The sequence below is a fragment of the Peromyscus maniculatus genome, chromosome 4, assembly GCF_049852395.1.
Source record: "Peromyscus maniculatus bairdii isolate BWxNUB_F1_BW_parent chromosome 4, HU_Pman_BW_mat_3.1, whole genome shotgun sequence".
Taxonomy (NCBI): Eukaryota; Metazoa; Chordata; class Mammalia; order Rodentia; family Cricetidae; genus Peromyscus; species Peromyscus maniculatus.
In genome coordinates this window covers 85,273,596-85,297,549 of record NC_134855.1, presented here as the reverse complement: position 1 = coordinate 85,297,549, position 23,954 = coordinate 85,273,596, and the positions used below count along the sequence as shown (strand labels likewise).

The 23,954-nt window shown below is 35.5% G+C and overlaps 1 protein-coding gene across 5 annotated transcripts in view; it reads left to right on the top strand.

Moving 5' to 3' along the window:
- Mettl15 (methyltransferase 15, mitochondrial 12S rRNA N4-cytidine) overlaps window positions 1-23,954 on the top strand; it is a 170,457-nt gene that overhangs the window by 142,941 nt on the left and 3,562 nt on the right. For 3 of the 5 annotated variants that reach the window (XM_015999240.3, XM_015999237.3, XM_042275883.2), the window contains one exon: window positions 1,637-1,815. In XM_015999240.3, the coding sequence (XP_015854726.1) occupies window positions 1,637-1,815 (179 nt within the window). Of the gene's footprint in view, window positions 1-1,636; window positions 1,816-2,279; window positions 2,363-13,698; window positions 13,834-23,954 lie in introns of those variants that run through there. The other 2 variants (XR_013050632.1, XM_076570245.1) reach the window with 2 other exon arrangements.

Here is a 23,954-nt window from a genome sequence, read left to right as displayed (position 1 = left end):
GCAAATATATGAATTTGAAAAATCTGAAAGACAGGAATGTTTATTTACCAGTCATTATGTTGTCTGTATTTACTATTTCATTTGTGCCTCCTGTCTCTGATAATTGAGATAAGCATTGTTATATTCATTTCCCAGATTAAAATTGGAAGTTTATTGCATTTAAAACTTTATTCAATATAGTAAGGCTTCAATTCTTATATAGGCCACTACAACTGTAAAAGGAAGGATCTTCATTTCATAAGCCAAAAAAGCAACCCACTGAGATCAAGGTAGGGCTAGCATATAAGACATTCGTTGATACAAGATTTCAAAAGAAAATGAGGCTGTCAATTTGAGGGGGTGGGAGGAGCTGGGGGGAGGAAAGGTGGGGTGATATCATTTATTTCATATATTGTATAATTATATTTATATTTAATTATATATTCAATTATAATATAACTATATTTCAGTTCAAAACATACATAAGTAAATAAAAGTAAGCCAAAACAAAAAAAAAATAAATAAAAAATCACCATACATAGAACAGGATGTTTCCTACTTCCTAAAACAATCAGGGAGAAGAGTACGAATTTCAAAGACAGACTGACAAACAAACAGACATGCAAAATTGAATACAAGATAAGGATGAAAATTACTCCGGCATGCACAAGCATGTTAACAAAGTAATAATTGTCAAAAAGAATTTTAGATGTTTTTGCAATCTCACTCTGGCTTAAACCTTAGGTCTTAATGCTCCCGTATCTTTGGAACTCATAACTATTCACAGTATGAAACTAATAATCCAACATCTTTATGTGGGAGTAGTAACTGTACTACTAGCAGATGTTCCTAATAAGTCAAGTCATGACTAGCTCATCAGTTGGAGTGCTTTGACCCATTCCTCTAAATGGAAATAAACTAGAATGATCTGACAGTGAATGCTATTTTATGCTAGTATAGTTTAGTCTATGTGGTCAGAACTTAGATTTTCTTTTTGTGCTCCACTTGAAAGTAATATTTAGCCTTGTTCAATCAGTGCTGTTTGTTTTGAAGCTTTAATCCATGATGACCTTTGCCACTGATGACTGAGCTAATATCAAATATCCAATGCATGCACAGTTAACATTAGGTCTTTTCTGTTCTTGTGAGGGGAACCTGACATTGTTTTCTTGTGTAGACTTTCTAAGTTGGATTTTGTTGTTATTGTTCCACACATGGGTTCTTTGCTGGCATAGATTAATTTACTCACTAGCATTTAGACTTGGTAAGCTATCATCTGTCAGCATCCTGTCTCCTCTTCAAGAAAGGAGTAATTCAATTAGTAATGTAATTTTTGAACAAGTTAAATCTAAACATTCTTCTATTATTTTATCTTAAGAGAAAGCCACAAGATCAATATTAATTTTTTATGAGTGAAAGTTAAAGGTTAACAAAATACTATAACTTCCCATTACCTTGACCTCAATGAATGTTTCATGTTCCTCTTGCCTTAATGATAACTATGTAAAACAGAAACTCTCTTTCGTTTGTGTCTGTTTGAGAATTTCTTCTAGACAGTGTGTTGAGAATGCCTGAGTTCATATTCCCAGTACTCTGAAATATCAACTCTAGTCAATAAAAATGGTGTCAGGAAACTGGTTGGCTCTTTTTTGCACAGGTATCCTGACATGCCCACTGCAGCTGATGTTGTGAATGCTTTAGATCAACAAGCACTTGCATCCATCCTAAGAGCATATGGAGAGGAGAAGCATGCCAAGAAAATTGCTTCTGCAATCATTCAAGCACGCAGCATATACCCTATCTCTAGAACCCAGCAGCTTGCCAGCATTGTTGCAGGTACCTTCATTAATTCTCTTTAATGTCTAAGAGTAAAAAATTAAATTAACATCTGGTGTGTGTGTGTGTGTGTGTGTGTGTGTGTGTGTGTGTGTGTGTGTGTCTGTGTGTGTTCCTCCCTGTCTGGCTCCCAGAAGGATTCATTTGTGCGTGAAACCATTCAGAACATCGTTCTTTATATCCTTCTCAAGTGTCAGGTTTCTTTTGGTTTTTTTTGTTTTAAGCTTTCTCTCTCCAACAACTTTAATACAATTCACAATTTTTAAAGATTATGTGCCATAGGTGGTTGATTAATATAATAGAAATTTTGTAAGTGGCAGTTTATCATTTGTGCTGACCAGGGTGGAAGATGGAATGACAAGGTTTAAGGAATGGCTTGATCCATCACAGTGGTTGATAAGCATCCCATATGAGATTTGACATTACCTCTCATAGTTTCATATTTCTACGTTTTCATATTTCAGGCAGAAGGAGAATTGCATTGCCCGACTGCTAAAATAAAACTCAGTGACTCATACATCTATTCTAAACAATCAGCTAACAAAGGGTATGTGATGTATAGGTTATTCTGCTTTGTGGATGCTAACTAAATCAGCCTAAAGGACTTATTGAAACATTTCATCTTTTCTGCTGTTCGCCACTATAAACCTCTTGAACCGGATTCTAGCTAGGAGGAGCTTTTTTTGTACCCTTTCCATTTGAAGCCAGTGCTGTTTCACAGCTGTTTTGATGAAAGTTTCTCAAAGCAAAACTGTAACTCCTGTAGTTACTTAACAGAATTACAGTGGTAAATTATTCATCTTGTTGGACCAACAAAAACACTATATCATCTTTATATACCAAAAATATATTAAGATTATTTTCATTTTTCCTTATTAAATTATGTAAGTAACAAGTAAATAAAGTACTCAGTATTGGCTAAGGCTATCATAATACTAGATGGAGTTTAAGGAATAAAACTTAATTATAAATTCACTCAAATCATTAAGCTGTCTTATAATAATTGCTTATGGGATAATTAAATAATATTATATTTTATTTAACATAACAAAGTATAAAGAATTGACTAAGTCTTTAATATTTCAAGCTGCCTTTGTCAGGACCTTCACAACTTAATACCTTTTATTGATGTTGGAGTAGAATTCATGTGTGTTTTGTAAACGTACAGTATTTTACAATTTTTCCCCCCAAAAGAGTTTATACTAGCATATTGTCACGTAATAGATTCACTTTCTCTTTATATACATTGCCCTTCTTATTCTTTACTCCCCAGGCAACTCTGCTTGTCCTTGCTGTCTTTAAGAAGCACTGCATGCCATCTTCTGTGAGAAATCATATTATTTATTCATAAGAAAACACGATTTTGTCTGGTACTGAATGAGGGTTTGTAGCTAACGAGCACCCTAGAGATTGTTCTGTTGAAACCTTTATCCAGTAACTTGTGTACCAATTCTAAAGAGGACCAGTGGTTTGTTCAAGACTACAGCCTAATTAAGGACAGTTAGTACTCATTAAAATTTAGGAGATGATGAATTTGAGACATAATTGGGAGTATAGATTTAAGAAATTAAATTAGCTGTTTTGTTTCTGGATCTTAATCTGTGAAATTGGAGATATACTAATCTGGTATAAGATAGAAATGATGTGAACTATACCACAGGAACAATGTAACTATTCCTAGAAATATTGTAATGTTAAGAATACATTGGGGCTATTCACATATAGGCAAGGAAAAAATTGTGAATGTCTGTTTTTATGTCTTTAATATCAGTCAATAGAAATACAACTTTATTGAGAGAAAGATAAATTTTTGAAGAGAAAGACATGATATTTCAGAAAAGAGAAAACTGTGACCTACCAGAATTGAACCAAGAGACTAGAAAGCTTAATAGATCTATAGCAAGCAATGAGATTGGAGTTTTCTAACTAAAGCAGCTCAAGTACGTATGTATTCTCTACTGAGTTCTACGAAACCTTTGAAGAACTCAGAAACTCTCCACACAACTATCCATAAAATAGAAAGTGGAGAAATAACACCACGCTCATTTTATGAAGCTATTATTACCCTGATACCAAAGCTGAATAGGAATACAAGAACAGCAACAAATTATGAGCCACTCTCTCTGATCATGCATGCCACATGATTTTTTTATTAATCTTTATATTTTTAGATTGTAATATAATTATATACTTTCCTCCCTCCAAGCCCTTCCATATATCCTTTCTTGATCTCTTTCAAACTCATGGCTCCGTTTTCCATTAATTGTTTCTGTGTGTGTGTGTGTGTGTGTGTGTGTGTGTGTGTGTGTGTGTGTGTGTTTCTAAGTACTTAACTACAACCTACTCAATATGTATAATGTTACTTGCATGCATGTTTTCAGGGATGACCATTTGATACTGGATAACTAACCAGTTGCTGTCTTCTCCATGGGGATGATGATGTTTCCCACATCCAGTATTCCTTAGTTGTCTGTAGTATTTTGTATAGGGTTGAGGCCTCCTGGGCTTTTCTCCTTCACATTAGCATGTATGCTGCTTTCCTTATTCAGATCATGTTTCGGCAATCATGTTGGTAAGACTATATGAGTGTAGCACTTCTCTTATTACTAGGAGACACGATCTCACTGCAAACACCCTTTTCCTCTGCCTCTTAAAATCACTCAACCCCCTCTTCCACAAGGATCACTGAGCCTTAAATGTGGAGTTGTATTGTAGATGTATCCATTAGGGCTGGGCTCACAACCCTGCATTTTGAGTAGTTGTGGTTTTCTATAATGGTCTTTGCCTGTTGCAAAGGGAATTTTCCTTGATGAAGGCTGAGGACAACCTTTTCATGGGGATAAGGACATATATTTAGAATGTATTAGGAATTATGCTAGTTTAGTAAAGTGGTGGTTGTAGGTTCTCAGATCCAGGACTTCACCAGCCCTGGTTAGTTGGCTAGGTTTCCAATAAAAATTTGCATACCAAATTCAACAACACATTCTACTTTGTAGTTGTAACATAAAGTCTTGCTTCAATCAAAAGAGCTCTATGTTCATAACATTTACTACTGTCATTAGGTAACAGAGTTAAATATTACATAAAATGATGAAATATTGATTATGAAAGAAAAGACATTCAGAGTAGGCTGTTTCTTCACAGAATTGTTTCCTTAGCTATGCAGAAGCCTTTTCATTTCATGTAGTCCAATTTATCAATTCTTGACACTATTTCTGAGCATGGTTGAGTCTTTTTCAGAAAGTCAATTCTTACCAGGACCAAATGCGCTTTATTTCAAGGATGTAAGGATTGCTCAACAACACAAATCAATAAATATAATGCATCTTATGAGTACACTCAATGACTGAAATCACATAAATATCTCAATAGATGCAGAAAGGTCTTTGATAAAAACTAACATCCCCTATTGATAAAAGCCCTGAAGAAAATAATAATAGAAGAAACATTGCTCAATATAGTAAGAGTATATATACCACATCTATAGTCAGCATTTACTCAATGGAGAAAACTTGTGAACGTTTTCACTACAATGAAGAATAAGACAAGGATATCTTCTTTCTCCACTCATCCAGTGTTGTCACTGAAATGTTAACTAGTGGTAATACAAAAGAAATAAATTAAAGGCATAAAAATAGGAAAGGAAGAAGTAAATTATTCTTATTAAAGATGATATGATCTTTTATGTAAAAAATTTGAAGATCCTACCAGAAAACTCTGAGCTGATTAACAAAGTGACAATATTCAGTATTAACATATAAACCAATAGCTTGCCTATATACTGTTAACAGATCATCCGAGGAGGAAGTGAAGAAAATGAGCACTTTGATAATAACTGCAAAAAATAAAATAAAATAGGATTGGAGAAAGTACTTTCACAGTTGGTAAAGTACTTGCTGCATAGCATGAAGACATATTTGATCCCAGAATTCACTTAAAAATGATGAGTATGATGGCACACGTGTTATCCCAGTACTGGGAAGGTGGAGTCAGGTAGAACCCTGATTAGCCAGCCTAGCTGAGTCTCACAAATAGACATATAAGTACAAAATGAATTCTTAAAAAAAAAAAATCAAGTGGACAGCACCTGAGGAATGGCACCCAAAGTTGACCTCTGGCATCTTACATCCATGGACTGGCAAAATTAATATTGTGAAAACTACTGTGCTTCTAAAAGTCATGTTATGTTGCTAATTCTTATAAGTTGAAACATTCCCTCCTAAAAGAATGGAAAGTCATATGACTCAGGGTGCTACAAAACTCACAAGATTCTGGAACCCTATGAAACTTACCAGGCTTAGGAGGCTCAAGGGTTACAAGATTTCCAGGTCCCTCTCCCATTTATAAAAGCAGTGACTAACTATTGAATAGAAAAGATTCTACATGGAGCTTACTACAGTTAGTCAGGTAGCTGCTGTGGGATGTTTTGTGTGCTGTGAATATGTTTTGCTCTGATTGGTTGATAAATAAAACACTGATTGGCCAGTAGCCAGACAGGAAGTATACCTGGGATAAACAGTCAAGGAGAATTCTGGGAAGGGGAAAGCTGAGTCAGGAGATGCCAGCCTGCAGTTCAGGGAGCAGCATGTAATGGCACACAGATAAAGAAAGCCACTGAATACTGGCAACATATAGATTAGCAGAAATGGGCTAAGTTTAAGTGTAAGAGCTAGTCAGTGGTAGACCTGAGCTAATGGCTGAGTAGTTTTAATTAATATAAGCTTCTGTGTATTTACTTGGGTCCAAGCAGCTGTGGGACCAGCAGGTGAGGGAGATTTGTCCTGACCTTGCAGCCACAGGAGCCAGGCAGGACGAGAAAAACTTCAGCTACAGATAGCTACAGGTTTGTAGTTTTCATGAGTTGTCACCATTATTAGGGTTTATGATAATAATGCTGCCTTTGAGGGCTCCTGTAATTAATGCTAATAAACTCATTTCATCAGGATACACTTGGGTGGAATAAACACTAGTTTATTTAGTCTTTTATCGTTACCCTACATCAAGTGAGTCGATGTGTTTTCATGTATTATCAAGAACAGTCATATAACAGTGATCTACAAAGTGAGTGCAATGCCAACCACATTTTCAGTGACATTTTTCACTGAACTTGAGAAATCAATTCCAAACTTAACATAGAAGCACAAAATATCCCAGATAATCAAAACAATTCTGAGCAAAAAGAATAATGCTGGAGTTACCACAATTTCTGATTGCAAATTATACTATAGAACTGTGATAATAAGAACAGCATGATGCCGGGCGGTGGTGGCGCACGCCTTTAATCCCAGCACTCGGGAGGCAGAGCCAGGCGGATCTCTGTGAGTTCGAGGCCAGCCTGGGCTACCAAGTGAGCTCCAGGAAAGGCACAAAGCTACACAGAGAAACCCTGTCTCGAAAAACCAAAAAAAAAAAAAAAAAAAAAAAAAAAAGGAACAGCATGGTGATGTCTCAAAAGTGAACATGAAAATTAATGAAATAAGATAGGAGAGGGGATCTTTGATTGGTGCGTAAAATGAATAAAAAAATCCTTAATAAAAAAGAAAAAGAAAGATAGAATATCCAAGAATATACGCAAAACCTATGGCCCAACTGATTTATAACAGATATCAAAAACATTCTTTAGAGAAGAAATAGCATCTTCCAAAAACAGTGCTATGAAAATGATATCCACATAAAGAAGAATGAGACTAGATCCACCTCTCATCTTTCTTAAAATTCAGTTGATATGGATCAAAGACCATAATGTAAGACTTGAGACTTTAAAATGGTTGGAGTTAATTAGAGAGAAAACATTTGAAGATAGAGGGTTGAGAATTGACTTTCTGAAAACGATTCAACTATGCTCAGAAATAATGTCAAGAATTGATCATTTGTATTACATGAACTTAAAAGCCTTCTGTACAGCCAGGGAAACAATGTCATAAAGAAACAGCCTACTCTGTATGTCTTTTCTTTCATAGTAAATATTTAGTAATTTTATGTAATATTTCGTCGTCAGTTCCCTAATGACAGTAGTAAATGCTATGAACATGGAGCTCTTTGATTGAAGCAAGACTTTATGTTAAAACTACAAAATAGAATACTACCTCAAAACAATTTCTTGAACAGAAAAGGGGCGGGGCTTGTTTGTAAACTGACAAATGAAAATGTGTTATGAGAGCTGCTTCTTGAAAGAAACAGGAAACGGCAACAGGAGGATACCTGCATCACTTCCTAGAGCTGTCATTACAAAGTTCCGCTGCCTGGGGGGCTTCAAACAATAGAAATGTGTTTTTCCAGTTTCAAGACTTGAGCTGAAATGGAGATAGCAGCAGTACACTGGCCAAGATTCTGCCTTAACTTTTCCTAGGACTTACTGGTTGCCAGCAGAACATGCCAGGTGTTCTGTGTGTTGTAGAAGTCTCTGTCTCTGACTCCACAATCATTTGACATTGTCCCTCTGCCTCTGTTTTTGTTCTGAATTTCCTACTTTTATTAGAAACCACTCATCTGTGTTTCAGGACCCATCTGAATCCAGTATGTGCTTGATTTAACTTTCTGACATCTACAAAGATCCTGTTTCCTTGGTAGGACACAATCACAAGTTCTGGGTAGATGCAAATAATGGGAGACAGATACTCTTCCAAACAGTGTCATTCCTAAGCAACAATTCTATTCAAGAAACAAGTATTTTTGTCAAGCTAAATGTATAGAGGGTATATTTAAGTGCCTTTCTGCTTCTAATAAATTCACATTAATGTCTTTAAACCTGCATACACATACACACACACACACACACACACACACACACACACACACACGCACACACACACACAAGATATATCCCAGAACACTGGGATATATATAGCCTATTCAGTCCCTGACACATCTTAAAACCCATGTTTTTATGGAAATATAAATCACTTCCTTTTCTTTTCAAAAACTATAATCCAAGAGGCTAAGGAATACCAGGAACTACCCCTGGAGTCATAATATCCATCAGATCAATGTGTAGTAATGTGTAAGCCTAGAGCTTATGCCCTTTTGTTGTTGTTGTTTTGTTATTTTTGTTGTTTTTTAAGACAGAGTTTATCTGTGTAGCCTTAGCTGTCCTGGAACTCATTCTGTAGACCAGGCTGGCCTCAAACTCACAGAGATCCGCCTGCCTCTGCCTCCCCAGTGCTGGGATTAAAGGCATGAGCCACCACTGCCTGGCAAGCCTATGCCTTTTGCTGGCACTGGGACTATCATGGAGGCTCCCAAAGGCACAAGCCAGGCTGTGAGTTGGAACTCTCCTTATCACCACTGTTATGTATTTTATAAATCATAAAATGTCATTTATAATCATGTTATAATTCCCCAAATTACCTCTGGAACTTGACTGTTGATATACATATTTAGAAAAAATATCCATGTGTTTTAATATATTTAACATACATATAGTAAGTATTGTCAACAGTATATATAGTATTACCTCCAAAAATAATTTATAAGTAATAATTCACATTTAAGCATAACTTTTATTCTAATGTGCTTATAAATGAAGAAGCAAAGTCATAAAGTTTAAGAATTAAAAATGACTATAAGTCATGTACTAAATGTCAGTTTAGAAGTAGACTGTTGGTCACCTCTGCTAAGGCATTGTCTGGCTGTAGCCTTTGTATTCCAGGCATACTGACATTCTTGCAGCCTTTCAGACATATAGTCATCTTCCCACAGGTCTTAAACACACTTGTACCCAGAACTGTGGTCTTCCTGCCCCTTCTCTCATGTCCATTTCTGATTAATTCTGGCTTATCCTCTGGGAGTACTTGAAATAGCTAAGATGCTTGCCCATGTGCCTCTGTAGTACTGCGTGAACAAAAGTTCATGCTACAGATATGGTGCATCTGTTTTTTTAAGTTGTCTTCTACAGTTGTATTGTTCAATTAGGTGTCAATAGTTACATTGGTCATGCATTTGACATGTGGCTACTCCTAAACAAGAATGTATTTATATGTTCACACATACACACATACACACACACACACACACACACACACACACACTCGATAAAAATTAAAGAAAAAGAAGCCATGGATTTGGGAGAACTAGAAGGGTACAAGACAAGGCTTTAAGAAGGAAAGGCTAATGGGCACTGATATAATTATATTTTAATTTCAAAAAATAAAAAATTAGAAAATCAGTGCCATAAATGTAAAATAAGTTCCATATTTTTAATACTGTACAAATATAAAATAGTTTTGCCTTAATTATATGTTGAAATGGCAATATAAATGGCATCAGTGTTTTCTATGGTTTTAAAAAAATTAACTTTCCCTCTTTAGTATTTTTAAATGTAGAAAAACTTAGCATACTATGTGTAGTACCACATTTTATTTTATTGAATATGTGCAGTAGCCTTAGGTACCATGAGGCAACAGATAGGATTGTCATATCATGGTGTTTGAACCTTGGGAGACATTTTCCAATGTTAAGGCATGAAATTAACAAATGCACATTAAATCAGGGAATCTTGACTCTAAAATAACATCACATGATTTAAAAAAAAAAAGAATTCCCGATTTCATAAGTCATAAGCATGTAAATGCTCTAACAACGTTGAAATAGCATATGCAGGCAAGCTAAAAAAACCACATTGCTTCTCAGTGGTTTGGTTTGTTCATTTTTAGGATAAAATTATATATATTTCTATCTTTCTAATAAAATGCTGAAGAAAAATAATTCTCAGACAAAATATTTTATTGATCGTAGAATCTTTAAAATGACAAATAACATACATAAACATACTCTTTATGGGGAAAAACACTTAATTTGAAAAGAAGTGAGGGGCTGGAGAGATGGCTCAGTGCTTAAGAGCCCTGGCTGCTCATCCAGAGGACCCGGGTTCAATTCCCAGCAACCACATGGCAGCTCCCAACTGTCTGGAACTCCAAGATCTGACAGCCTCACACAGACATACATGGAGACAAAACACCAGTACGCATAAAATAAAATCAATTAATTAATTAATTTAAAAAAAAAGAAAAGAAGTGACTGTATCTAGAATTTTGCAGAATGTATGTAATTTTACTTAGTCTTAAAAAGAAGGTAGATTGTTGATCTGGTTCTATTTGAGAAATTTAAGTCCAAGTATTTTCACAAGGCTAGTTATCAACATTTTGTCCTGGAGCACTCCAAATTCTAGTGTCCTTTCTCTTCTTTGGCCACAACTGGTGATCACTAATTAAATGATAATCTTGTGGAAGAAAAGACTTAGTTCAAGGCCTTGTCCTCCATCTTGCTTCCTACATAAACTAAAACAGCTCTGGACCTATTTCTTATTTTAAACTAGAAGTGAATAGCAGCTATGATAACAAGTTGGCATTATTTTTGTTAAGCAGACATAATCATACTAATTATATTTTGCTTAAACCAATATAAGTATTCATTTCTATTCTAAAACCTTTTGCCATATTCAAAATACACCTAAAGAACTATGTGTTCACAAGTTAGACAGTTGATCTATCCACAGTCAGAAGTTGGTAGGTGATTCATGATACTATTTGAATAGAAAAAATGAAGGCAATGAAGCTTTGTTTGTACTTATGATTCATGTAGATTAGATGTATATGCTTATTACCTGACTAGAATTTTATGTAACCTTTATTCTGACTCATAAACTAGACACAAGGCCAGGGCTTAATGTATGCTTGTTGGACAAATAAATCCATGAGATTTTGTGTACATTTATAGCCAAAGTAAAATAAGAATTCAGGGAGAGATTATAGATGCCTAGGTGTTAACTGGGAATCTTGTAAGGAGACATAGACCATCAAAGGGATCAAGAAGCTTAAGAAAAGGTAACAAAAACCTCCTTAAACCAGGCTGTGGGCAATCAGATTACAATGCCACACAAGATGGAGGACATGAGATTGAGCCCTAGATCTGATGTAAAAAGAAAATGCCAGGATGCTGGCATACAATTGTAATTCCTGTGCCGAAATTACAGAGAAAAGCAGGCAGATCCTGGTGGCTCTCTTGCTAGTCAGTCTAGCCTAATTGGTGAGCTGTAGGCCAGTGAGAGACCTTGTTTCAAAACAAACCAAAACCAAAATCAAACAAACAAGGTGGATGACACCTGGGTAACAACATTGAGAATGATCTTTAGCCTCCATACACATTCATACAGACATATGTACACACACACACACACACACACACACACACACACACACACACACACAGAGGCAGGGGGGGGGCATCCTCAAATCTATTCTTTGTCTTTATTTGCTCTGTAAACTTGAGTGAGTGATTAATCTTCTCAGGTTTGAATTACTGTTTTTTGAGGATGAAAAATGACCTGCCAATGAGATGGCATCTAAGAACATTTTCTGTGAGAGTTAAGGTCCAGGTGTACTTATACACATTTCCTGCCCTTTCTATCCAAATCCAGGGTAAGTCAGAGAGCAAACGAATGCACTGCACAGAACTCCTGCGTGGCCTTTTACTAACCTGTACTTTGCTAAGCAGTATGATCTGTGATAAGTTGATCACTTCATTTCAACCTTTCTTCCCGTAGGGATGACATGACTTTTAGGAAAAAGAAAAATAATCTTTTCCTGCAGTGGGACATGTAAAGCATATCTTTCCACAGAAATAAATTTACTGCTGAAATGTCAATTGATACTTTAAGTAACAAGAAGAGTTGCTATAGTAATACAGTGCTTATTAGGATGAAGTTAGAAAATAAGGTGATTTACATTAATGGCATATGCCCTTACTTATTTCTGAAACCATCTTTTATTAGCAATGTTTTAAGGAAAAGGGAAATTTTCAGAAATAAATAAGATATTTATCAAGAAGTAAGTGTTGCCATCAAACTTTAATAAGAACATATTTTTTTCCTAAAAAGGTAGTTTTTTTTATCACTATATTGTGTGCTTCCTCTGTCTTTAAAAAAAAAGTGTTCTTTATACTAACATACTAACATTGAACAAGAAATAAAGTATTTGGTTGTTTTATTACCATATAGATTAAAAAATGGTATTGGTAAACCCACAATCAAATTTTGATGTTATGCTAACATGTCATGGCTATTGTTCCTCATATCTGTGATCATACATTGTTATTCTTACATTTGAAATTTATTGAATTAAAACTATTGCATACCATATTTGTTAATGTTGTACGATTTTGAAACTGGATTATCAAATAGCATTCCATGAATAAACAGATTTCTTATACAAGAAGTTCAGCTTTGAGGACAGTGAAATCTGTGGCAGGATAGGTAGGAAGAAAACCTAAAAATCTTACTTCTTCAAAAGAAAATATAGCTTCGGGCTGGAGAGACAGCTCACTGCTCTTGCAGAAGACCCAAGTTCAGTTCCCAGCACCCATGTGGGGAAAAATCACAGTTGCCTTTAACTCCTGCTCCAGGTGATCCAGCATATTCTTCTGGCCTCCATAGGCACCTGCACACATGGCATACACTTGCACAGACATACGCACACATATTGAATAATGTTTAGCTAGTCTTAGTCAGTTGTACTAAGCAGGAAGGAGAGATGTTCCAATACCAGCTGACCAAGACCAAACAGTAATTTAATGGTGAAAATAATAATGATAAGTAATACTAATGTTTATTGAGCAAATGCTAGGAACTAAAATTATTTTTATAAATAAACTCACAAATCCTTACAACAGCCCACAAGACCTGTGTGTTATTCCCATTTGCAGACCTCAGCTCCTCATAGTGAGATCATGTTATCATCAGAATTAACCTGGTAGAAATTAGAGATTAGATGAGACTTTTAAAGAAGTTTAAAAAGAACCTCACTGACTAAAGCCAATTTTACCCAGAATCATTCTGTTTCACAGATTTTAATTAACAGTTTGAAATTTGTAATATTACTTGAATTTCAGACTGGTGAAAATTGAACACTGTATTAAAGGATCCCAGGCGAAAGGACACGAGTTGCGTCACAGAGACTTATTAAATGTGATGGAAACTCAACAGATGAATACCGGCAAACAGGTGCAAGAGCTCAATTAATTTTTAAACCCTACGACTCAGGAGGATTGCAATGCATCGTGTTGACAGCCACAGCACGTTGCTAATTTCATCCACGAGCTTAAAAATCTCAATACATTAGAGCATGTGAATGTATTAAATTTTAAAAAGTGTGAGTAGTACTAGGGTATCCTAAAACTAAAAATGTTAATTTCTCTATGGGACGTGAAATCATTTATCTAGTGAAAAGATGGTGGTTTTTTTTTTAATTATTACTGTACTCTGACTGCTTTCATGTACAAGTTGAGTTACATTATTATGTGTAATATAGACTGCTGTTACTAAGTATGGCTTTGTAACTTAGAAAAAAAACAAAACAAAACAAAACAAAAACCTAACAGTTCATGAAGTATCCAGCTTCTTTGGTGACATGTGAAGGAAGTTTGCAACCCATGCAGTGGTGGTATTAGGTGCCAAGGGAATGCTGAAGTCTTTTTACATGACATGATTGAAAATGATAAATTAGGAACAAAAAGTTGAGCCAACATAGTTTGCTTTCACCAGGAATTAACCTTATGTGGGGTTCTGGGACCATCAGCATGTGATGGAGTTGAGGGTTGGTCATCTCCACATAACCTTGCACACATGAACGGTCTTACCGGGCCATTTGAGAATTTGATGGTGACAGGAAACATCTCCACATAATCCTGTACACATGAAGAGCCTTAGGAAGAGATGAGTACTACTTCCTGTGCATCACTATCTCTGACTCAGATTGGTAAGATATCTCTTATCCAGTGGGTTTTCCTCTTTGTCACCTATCACTAACCTGTCTTTGTGCCTGCGATTGGTAAATAAGAGTTAGTTCCTGGGCTTTTTACAACTTAGTATGAGCTGAAACCTACAGTGCAGAGTACTAAGTTGAAATATGTGGTTTAAAAAATATATATATATATGACATCTTGGTGAGTATTAAGGGTAAGTAGATAGAAACTTCAAGAAGAAAGAAAAGGCATCCTTAGTCAAAGGAAAGGGTTTTGCAGGGGCTGGAGAAGAAACCCAGGCATTCTACCCTCTTACTGATAAAAATCATGTGTTTATTGCCGGGCGGCGGTAGCGCACGCCTTTAATCCCAGCACTCGGGAGGCAGAGGCAGGCGGATCTCTGTGAGTTCAAGGCCAGCCTGGGCTACAGAGTGAGTTCCAGGAAAGGCGCAAAGCTACACAGAGAAACCCTGTCTCGAAGAACCAAAAAAAAAAAAATCATGTGTCTATGATGAATGTGTAACAACAAGTGTTTGGAAAACATTTTATCTTCTCTGTCAAGATTTCTAAAGAAGCTTTAAAGAAAATAAAAGGAGCTGGGCTTAATTCTTCAAGATTTTTGCCAGGAAAAAAAAAAAACTATTCTGTTTCATATATAAACTTACTTCTCCCTATTTTTGCTTAACTGGAGCATATTTAGCAATCCTATTTAAAACATAAAAACAACTGTAATGTATTTCTTTGCTAACAGGTGAACTGAGTACATTTTGATTCTTAATCAGATACATGTAATCTGCACCTACCCAAACATCTAGATAATGGCACCAGTCCCAACTGTTGCTTTTATAAACTCACTATCAAGGAAGTGGATGAAAAGGGGAGACAAATGTGCAGTCTAATAACCTGAGCTAACAATAAGTTATTTTCAATAGAATGAAAAGAACAAAAGCCAAAGAGATTCATTTTCATTCCCAGGTTATGAGACCAGGAAGGTTGCTGCTTTCACCAGATGCACAGTCTTTAGGGTTGACAATGCACATCTCCCCCGGGGACATGCAGAGAGAAAGCCAGACTCTTGGAACTTGATGCAGAGAGATTTGACGTCCATTAAAACATCTCTCAATAACAAGCTATTCAGGTGTAGAGTAAAGATTCTATACTTTTTTTTCCCCAGAAAATGAGATTGTTGCATAAAACACCTGACATGGAATCAGAGCCTGTATAAACCATGCTGAAACTGGTGCTATCATTTCAGCTTCCTTCCTCCTAACTAAGAAAGAGGAGATGAGGAGATTTGCTGAACATACCATCTTAAAATTGCTGCCTTATTTTGAGCACATTTAAGTCCAAGATGATCCTAAACACAATGAATTATATTCAAACTGCTATGATGAATTTTAACAACAACAAACAGCACTGATCTGAACTTCTCCAAGTGTCCAATAAACTGCTCAGAAATCTTCATTTTATTTTAGAGTTTTTAGATGCACTATTTTTTACCAACAAGGTAGATTAGTGGTGTTTAAAGTCATGCAGTTCATCTGCATACAATACCTGCAAACTTTGGAGGCAACATTTGACCCCTTGGTTTTTTGTTTGTTTGCTTTTTGTTTTGTTTGTTGTTGTTTAGCTCTATTTCGAATATAAGGATGACTGCTTTTTACCTCTCATAATTTGAGTAAGGATTTATTGACATAATTAAAGTACATAAACATGATTAACAGAAAGTCTGCTTTCAGTGTTTCCCAAGTGTATTACCTATAAAATAAATGATATGGAGTAATTAGTTTTTGAAAATAAAAGCAGCTGGAGAGATGGCTTGGTGGATTAAGTGTTTGCCATGCAAATCAAGTACTGGAGTTTGGATCCCCAGTATCCACATAAAAGCCAGGTGTATGCATCCTGGAGGCAGAGACAGAATCAGGGCCAAGACGACTAGTTAGACTAGCCTGAATTGGTGAGCTTCGTGTTCAGGATGAGACCCTTCCTTAATATACAGAGTGAAAAGTTATTGAGGAAGACACTTAATGTCAGCTCCTCCACTTAATGACTACGCACATGTGCACACACACGTGCATACATACATACATACACAAACACACAGACACAGTCTCATATATATGTGAACACACATGTACACCACACAAACCCTTGAGGAACACTGAGTAATAAAGAACTTTTAAATAGTTATACTTAAGATTTTACCATGGTCATTGTGGCTTTGCAGAGGAATGGGCATCCTGAATTTTCTATACATATGTGACAGAAATTTTCTGTTGTTTGGTTGGGATTTGAGGGTGTTACATTTTACTATGTCACTTTCCTGAAAACTTCATTTTAGAAAATGTAAGTAGACAACCAGGAATCTTCCTTCTCTTTTTGTTCTGTGTTAGTGTGTTGGTAGCAGTCGGCATAACATTGGCTTTTCATTCTTAGTAAAGGGTTTGAATTTCTTGAGGTCAGTGATGACATACTTTTAAGTGTTTTAATCCTCAGTATTTAGCCTATAAAAGATAAAAGATTTTAAATATTGGCTAAATGAATGATTGGTGTATTGTTAAGTGTATGCATATGTTAGGTTTTGCAGAATATTTTTTTGTGACATTCTGGACTGTAATTGTTATAGTCTAGAGATTTTCTACTGGTAACTTTAGATGCACATCAGCTAATAGTCAGACTAAATAAATGGACCAGCAGAGCAAGACTGTGAAGACAAAGGAGTGGATTAAAATGACTCACAATCTATTTTATTGTTGTGGAACTATGCTTAAGAAAGAAGATACCTGTGTAAAAAGATATCCTATGAAAGCTACAGAAAAAAAAACAGAAACAGAAAAAATATATAATTAAAAAATAAAAAATGTTGTACTCTTAAAATAACAGAATACAAGTTGTATAATTTATATTGCAAGAGAAATCTAGAAGTTAATTATGGAAAATAATCTCCTGACCAGATGGTTGAAACATAATCTGGATGGTTTATGTTAATGAAGCTCAGGTTCATCTTCATAGCACCAGTTATTAAATAGTCAACATCAAGTGTAATAAGAATTCTACATCCTCATCTTTTAAATATATATAAGCAATACTTTGCAAATTTGGTGATGTATCATTAATTTGTGCATTAGAGACATTTTGTACTTTCTTTTGGATGATAACCTATCCTATTATACTATAATAAGTGTTTGGCAAATCCTTAATGTCTAATACCCACTCTGTTTTACAGCTGAGAATAAGAGAAAAGTAAATGTGTAAATGTTACCCACCAGGGACTTCTTTCCCCTCAATGTACACTAAATACTCCTTGAATGCTTCTAATATTTCATATTCACAATAATCCCATGTTCCAGAGTTATAAATGTGACATCTTATCACTGGATGACAAACTCAGAGGCTAAGGTTATTACCTCACACCCACAGCACTAAAGAGAAAGGCTTTCCTGAAGTTAGGACCATTTCTGTTATCCAATGCTGTCTTTCTAGAAGCATGACCATTCCTATACTTTTCCCTCGTAAGATGTGTTTGTGTAAATGGTCTACTTAGAGATGCTTGACCATGACCTAGATGACCACAGCTATTAAACTGTAGTGACAACATGTAAAATATTAACAGAAATACTGTATTCTGTAGATGGATTAGTTTAATATTAGGTAATGTTAATTATTATTATTCAAATTAGCCTAGAAAGTTACTGCAGTCCTAATTATACTACTGTTTTTGTATATACTTCTTTAATTATTTATTTAATTTGGAATGATAAATGCAAGAGAAATGTCCAACACAACTTTGAAAAGAAGGTTAATTATGAACTACTAAGGTTACCAGTAGGTTACCCCAAGTGATTAAACTTAGCATAAGGAAGCAATAATCAGTATTTAAAAATAGTTTTGTATTGGTAAAAAATAGAGAAATGCATAAATGTAAGACAATTGAGAATGCTGGAATACTTTTATCTGTAACTTGAAATGCAGTATATCATCAGAATGATGTGGTAAATCAATAGAAATGTAGCATTTATAAAATAGCAGTGTGTTAAACCTCATACTATAACAAAAGTTATTGTTCATGTGAATCAAATACTTAAGCATATAAACAAAACCAGAAATACATCCAGAATAAAGCTGATAATGTTGAAGAGGAGTAAGCTTTCTTCAAAATGAATAAATAAATGGGGAAAAGTGGGGAGTGGTGAGGGGGTGGGGCATGATGAGATGATTCTGTGGATGAGAGTGTTTGCTTTGCAAACTTGAGAACTTGAATCTGAATCCTCAGCAACCACATAAAAAGTCAGGCCTGGCTAGCCCCCAAGTATTGTGGAGTGGAGACAGCAGGCCATGGACATTCTCTGTCAAGCCAGCCTAGCCCAGAAGTGGGCTTCTGGTTCTGAGACATTGTCTTGAGGCATGTGAGACAGAGAGCTAAAGGGGAAGACATCCTGTGCCCTCCTTTAGCTTTCTCATGAACGTGCACAGGCACTCACTCACACCTGCATACACATATAAAATACTGCCACCCCTCCCAACACACACAAAATTCACCCCTCATAGAATTTTCTGGGTTGGGATTCAGTCCACACTTGACTTCTGTATAGTAAAATTCTACAAAATTGAGGTCATAGTCTAAAAAAAATAATTTATATATGAGAGAAGAAGGGTTAGTATTATTATTTTATAAACAAGCCTTCCAAATCAATAAAGGAAAAAAGTAATATCACATTAAGAACATGAGCATAAGATTTATTCAAGCAATTTACAGCCAGAAACAAATGGCTATTAGGTTTGAAAAGATGCCCAAACCTACTAATTGCCAAAGAATGCAAATTAAAACAACAGTATACTATCATTTGCCTACTATTAGACTAGTTAGGGCTGAGTAGTGATCATTCCTCATACTGGCAAGGATGTGGGAAGATTGACTCTATAATATACTATTGATGTAAGTAAATTGGTGCAATCTACTTAGAGGGTAAATTTAGAAGTATTGATTCAAATTTAAATGGCACAAATACCCTTTGACCTAAACAGTTCCAATTCTATGGACATCCAAGGTTCTCATACAGGGCTAAAGGCTTTGCTCAGATTCTGAGTGCCATTATGCTCTGTAGAGCTTTTGTGCTGTATAGAAACCTAAAGCATATAGTTTACATATTTATTACAGGTTCTCTGTGATAACAATAGGGAATATCTTACATGTTCCTGTTATGGTGGCGATATGAACTTCGCCTGAGTAAAGCCACTTTTATCTTATTTACAATTGTATTCTGAACTATCTGGTATGTGCTTATTGATATAAATACTTGATAAGTGAACAAACAAAATGAATCATAGATATTTATACAGCTGAAGTTATTTTGCAATGTAAGATAAGTTTAAAAAAAGCATGTAATAAACTATTTTGCAACTCACTCTCTTATATATACTTATATATATGTGTGTGTGTAAGTTCATATAAGTGTGAATATATATGTATCAAGACACAAGGAAGAGTGCTTTTTGGTTGATTTCTGGGAAGAATTCCTGAAGTAACAATATTGACAATTTATTTCATGTACAACAGCATTTCCTTTAGCTTTTACATTTTAAACAGTGGCTATGTTTATGCTGTTTAAATTGCATAAGATCTTAATGACTTTTAAATGTAAATTTCTAATTTTATTTTTATTTTTCAAAAGAATTATGTAAACATTGCAAACACATACACTGTTAACATACAAGTATCATACAGTGAGGGTCTGTAATTTTGCATTTCCTGAAGTGAAAATTATCTGCAGGTGCTCAATGAATTAAGAACAAGCCCAGTCATTATGCAATATAATTAAATCCTTGCAATCATGTGTGTTGAGACAATGAAATTGCTAGCAAATTTGAGGGCTCAATTGCCCCATTAACATCATAATTTCGTGCCCACAATCACATTTGACATAGTGATCTGGACCTCTATCATTATTTTGTTTTTAATAGTTGTCATGTTTTTTGTGACTAATAATGTTTTGTTTTTCATTTGGTCAGTCATTCATATCAAAGTCATGCTGTTTATTGTAGCTGAAGTTTTCTCCAGTCCTGCCTGGCCCATGGTCAGGACAAATCTCTCTCACCTGCCAGTCCCGCAGCCGCTCAGACCCAACCAAGTAAACACAGAGACTTATGTTATTTACAAACTGTATGGCCTAATGGCTCAGGCTTCTAGCTATCTAGTTCTTATATCTTAAATTAACCCATATCTATTAGTCTATAAGTTGCCATGTGGCTCGTGGCTTACAGGTGCCTTACATCTTGCTTTTCATGGCAGTGGCTGGCAGTGTCTCTCTGCTTCAGCTTTCCACTTTCCAGAATTCTCTTCTCTGCTTGTCCCGCCTATACTTCCTGCCTGGCTACTGGCCAATCAGCATTTTATTTATATAGCGTGATATCCACAGCAGTTTATAACTGAATGATATAAAGAAAACCTAATAGTCCTAGAATTGTATTCATTTTTTCTTCACATTTATTATGTATTCATTATTCATTATTCATTTATTGAATAAACACTTGGCTGCATGCCAAATATCTTCTGGCATGAACTCACAGGCACTATGGAAGCACACGTAAGACCTACAAAGGTTCAAGCCTGGTGGGGTCCCAGCAATGAGATGGACAAGTAGACATGGAATCCACAAAAGACATTGGCAATTGATACCCACTGGCAAAGAGAAAATCAGTTTTCTCTAATGAAGTGTCAATGGGTATATTAACCACACTTCTCAGAGTAGGTCCAAGCCAACAAGTAGTTGACCAATATCAAATGTTAGGGGGAGGAAAATCATGATTAAAATATATTGTATAAAAAGAATTAAGTTTAAAAAAGAAAAGGTTTGTTCCTTGACCTAAAAGAGGAAAAAAAAAAGCTCTTTTAAAGTAGTGGCACATAGGTAATGAACCCTGAACCTGACTCATTGGGTCTAGAGTAGAGCTAGTCAGTTCCATTTTTGTCAGAAGTCCTATAGGTAACTGATAATGTGCCAAAAGTTAAGAATTACAGACTTATCTCTCAAAGGTTAGGGTTTTTGGAGTAAACAGGAAACTGTCCTTGTTGTCAGGAACATCAGAGACAAATGAATGAGTTGGGTAAATAGAGGGGTAATTGTGAAGAGTTTGTTGTGATGAGTTCTACCTGGGTTAAGGACACTTTTTCCCACATAAAACTAATATACATTGTCCTATGTCAGCCAAGTCTGTTAATGGATTATAAAATCAAAAAAAAAATAAATAAATAAAAAAGAGAGAATTTTCTGCCTTTAGAAAACCAAACCAACCAAATTGTGGTTGAGACCATATTTTCTGTCTTAGTTATTACTCTGTTCCATAATTGAATGAATTAGGTCTAGTCTCCATGATTAAACTCAGGAAATGGAAAAGCAGACAGACGAATTCTATTTCTGATAAAAAGCCCGTGGGAGATTAAAAAGAGGTGAAGGGTTGCAGAACTGAGCTCCTTTAAGGCAGAGACCACGTATCACTTTCATTAATATTTCCTTCCTTATGGCTTAATCCAGAGCCCAGCATCTGAATCTGGTGTGGTTTTGAATCTTTTTTTTTTTTTTTTTGGTTTTTCGAGACAGGGTTTCTCTGCGTAGCTTTGCACCTTTCCTGGAGCTCACTTGGTAGCCCAGGCTGGCCTCGAACTCACAGAGATCCGCCTACCTCTGCCTCCCGAGTGCTGGGATTAAAGGCGTGCGCCACCACCGCCCGGCTTTGAATCTTTTTTTTTAAGTCAGTGTTTCTACCTAATCTGTGATACCCATGGGAACTCTGTCCCAGCACTCTAACCAATGACTACAACAAGGAAACCCATTTGAGGGCTTTTATAATGACAGGGTGTTTACTTGTTTCTCAGCTTAACAATTTAAAAAAAAAAAAAAAAGCCTTGATTAATCCTTCATGTTGGGTGGGCTTTTTCTTTTTTCTTTTTTTAATTTGTATTATTGCTAGTTGTTGCTTTGTTCTCTTATGGCTACCCTATATTCCTCTGTGTGTGTGTGTGTGTGTGTGTATGTGTATGTACATGTACATATGTGCTTATATGTAGAATCTGGAGATTTTTGTTAGGTGTCTTCCTCAGTTGCTCTTCTTCTTGCTTTTTGAGACAGGGTCTCTCAGTGGGCTTGAAGAACATTGATTTGGCTAAGCTGTCTGGCTTGTGAGGCCCTGGCTTCCAATTGTCTCTAGCTCCAAATTGCTAGGACAACAGTCATGCACTACTGTGCCAGGCTTTTACTGGAAACTCAGTGTCTGATCTCAGGTCTTATTCCTCCACAGCAAGCACTTCATTGACTGAGCCATTTTTCCAACCCCCCTTTTATTCCCTTTTAGTTTTATTTTACACGGTCTGAATTATCTACCTTTCTTCATTCCTGTAAGCTACAAAAACAAAGCACTGGTAATAATGAAAAGAAGCCTTGGAAATTTCTGTATCCAGAATAGAGGAGGAGGTGTGACAGATACTGTGAACAACACCAAAATGCTTCACAAAGCCCAACACCTCTGGTTCTCTAAAGATAGTACAGCAAAGTCACCGGACCATATTTAACAATCTCCTCTAGGAAATCCATTGAATACAGTCCACATCAGAATTCCATAAACAATAGTCACCAAGGCCCAGAATGAAAGCTTAATGGATAATACACTAAATATAATTGAAAGATTTTGTGTTCATTTTCTGTGACTACATGGCATTGCAAAGGTCAAATGGGACCTTCCTGAAGAAGCTTGTCGAATACAGGGTTCTCCATTTGTCATCTGCAGGTTTCTATACAGTGTGGATATATCTAATGTGAATATAGATTATATAAACTTGAAATTGTGTTATATAGGAAATTAACATAATTTTACTTTGTTACTATTTTGAAATAAAAATAGATTTCTTCAGAATACAAGAATTGGTCGAGATCCTCATAGTTTTACACCTAGTTGACTGTCAAAATTATGAACTTTTTCCATCATGAGGCATAGGAAGGTGTCATTTATCTGGGAAATCGAAATGCCTTTCATATTTCTAGGATTATTCTAGATCTCGGTTGATTATTCCTATTATTTTGTTATAAATCATTCTTTTGTTTTCAAAAACATATTCATTGGCAGTAGCCTGCAAACACATTTTGCTCTTTGCTTTTCTCTATTTGATGAATTTAGATAAGATAAAGTCATTTGTGGATAATTCAGTAGTATGTTTAAAACTATATCCTCAAATGAATATCTTTGAAATGAAAATTCTGATTTTAAATATCAAGTTAAGTGATTACCATGTATAACCATGCTCTTAATTCCTGCAAATTTTTAAGTATAATGATAAGAAAACATTTAAAGCATTTAAAAGCACCCTGCAATATTTGTTAGTTCATTGGCTATATTATTTTACACAAAAATGC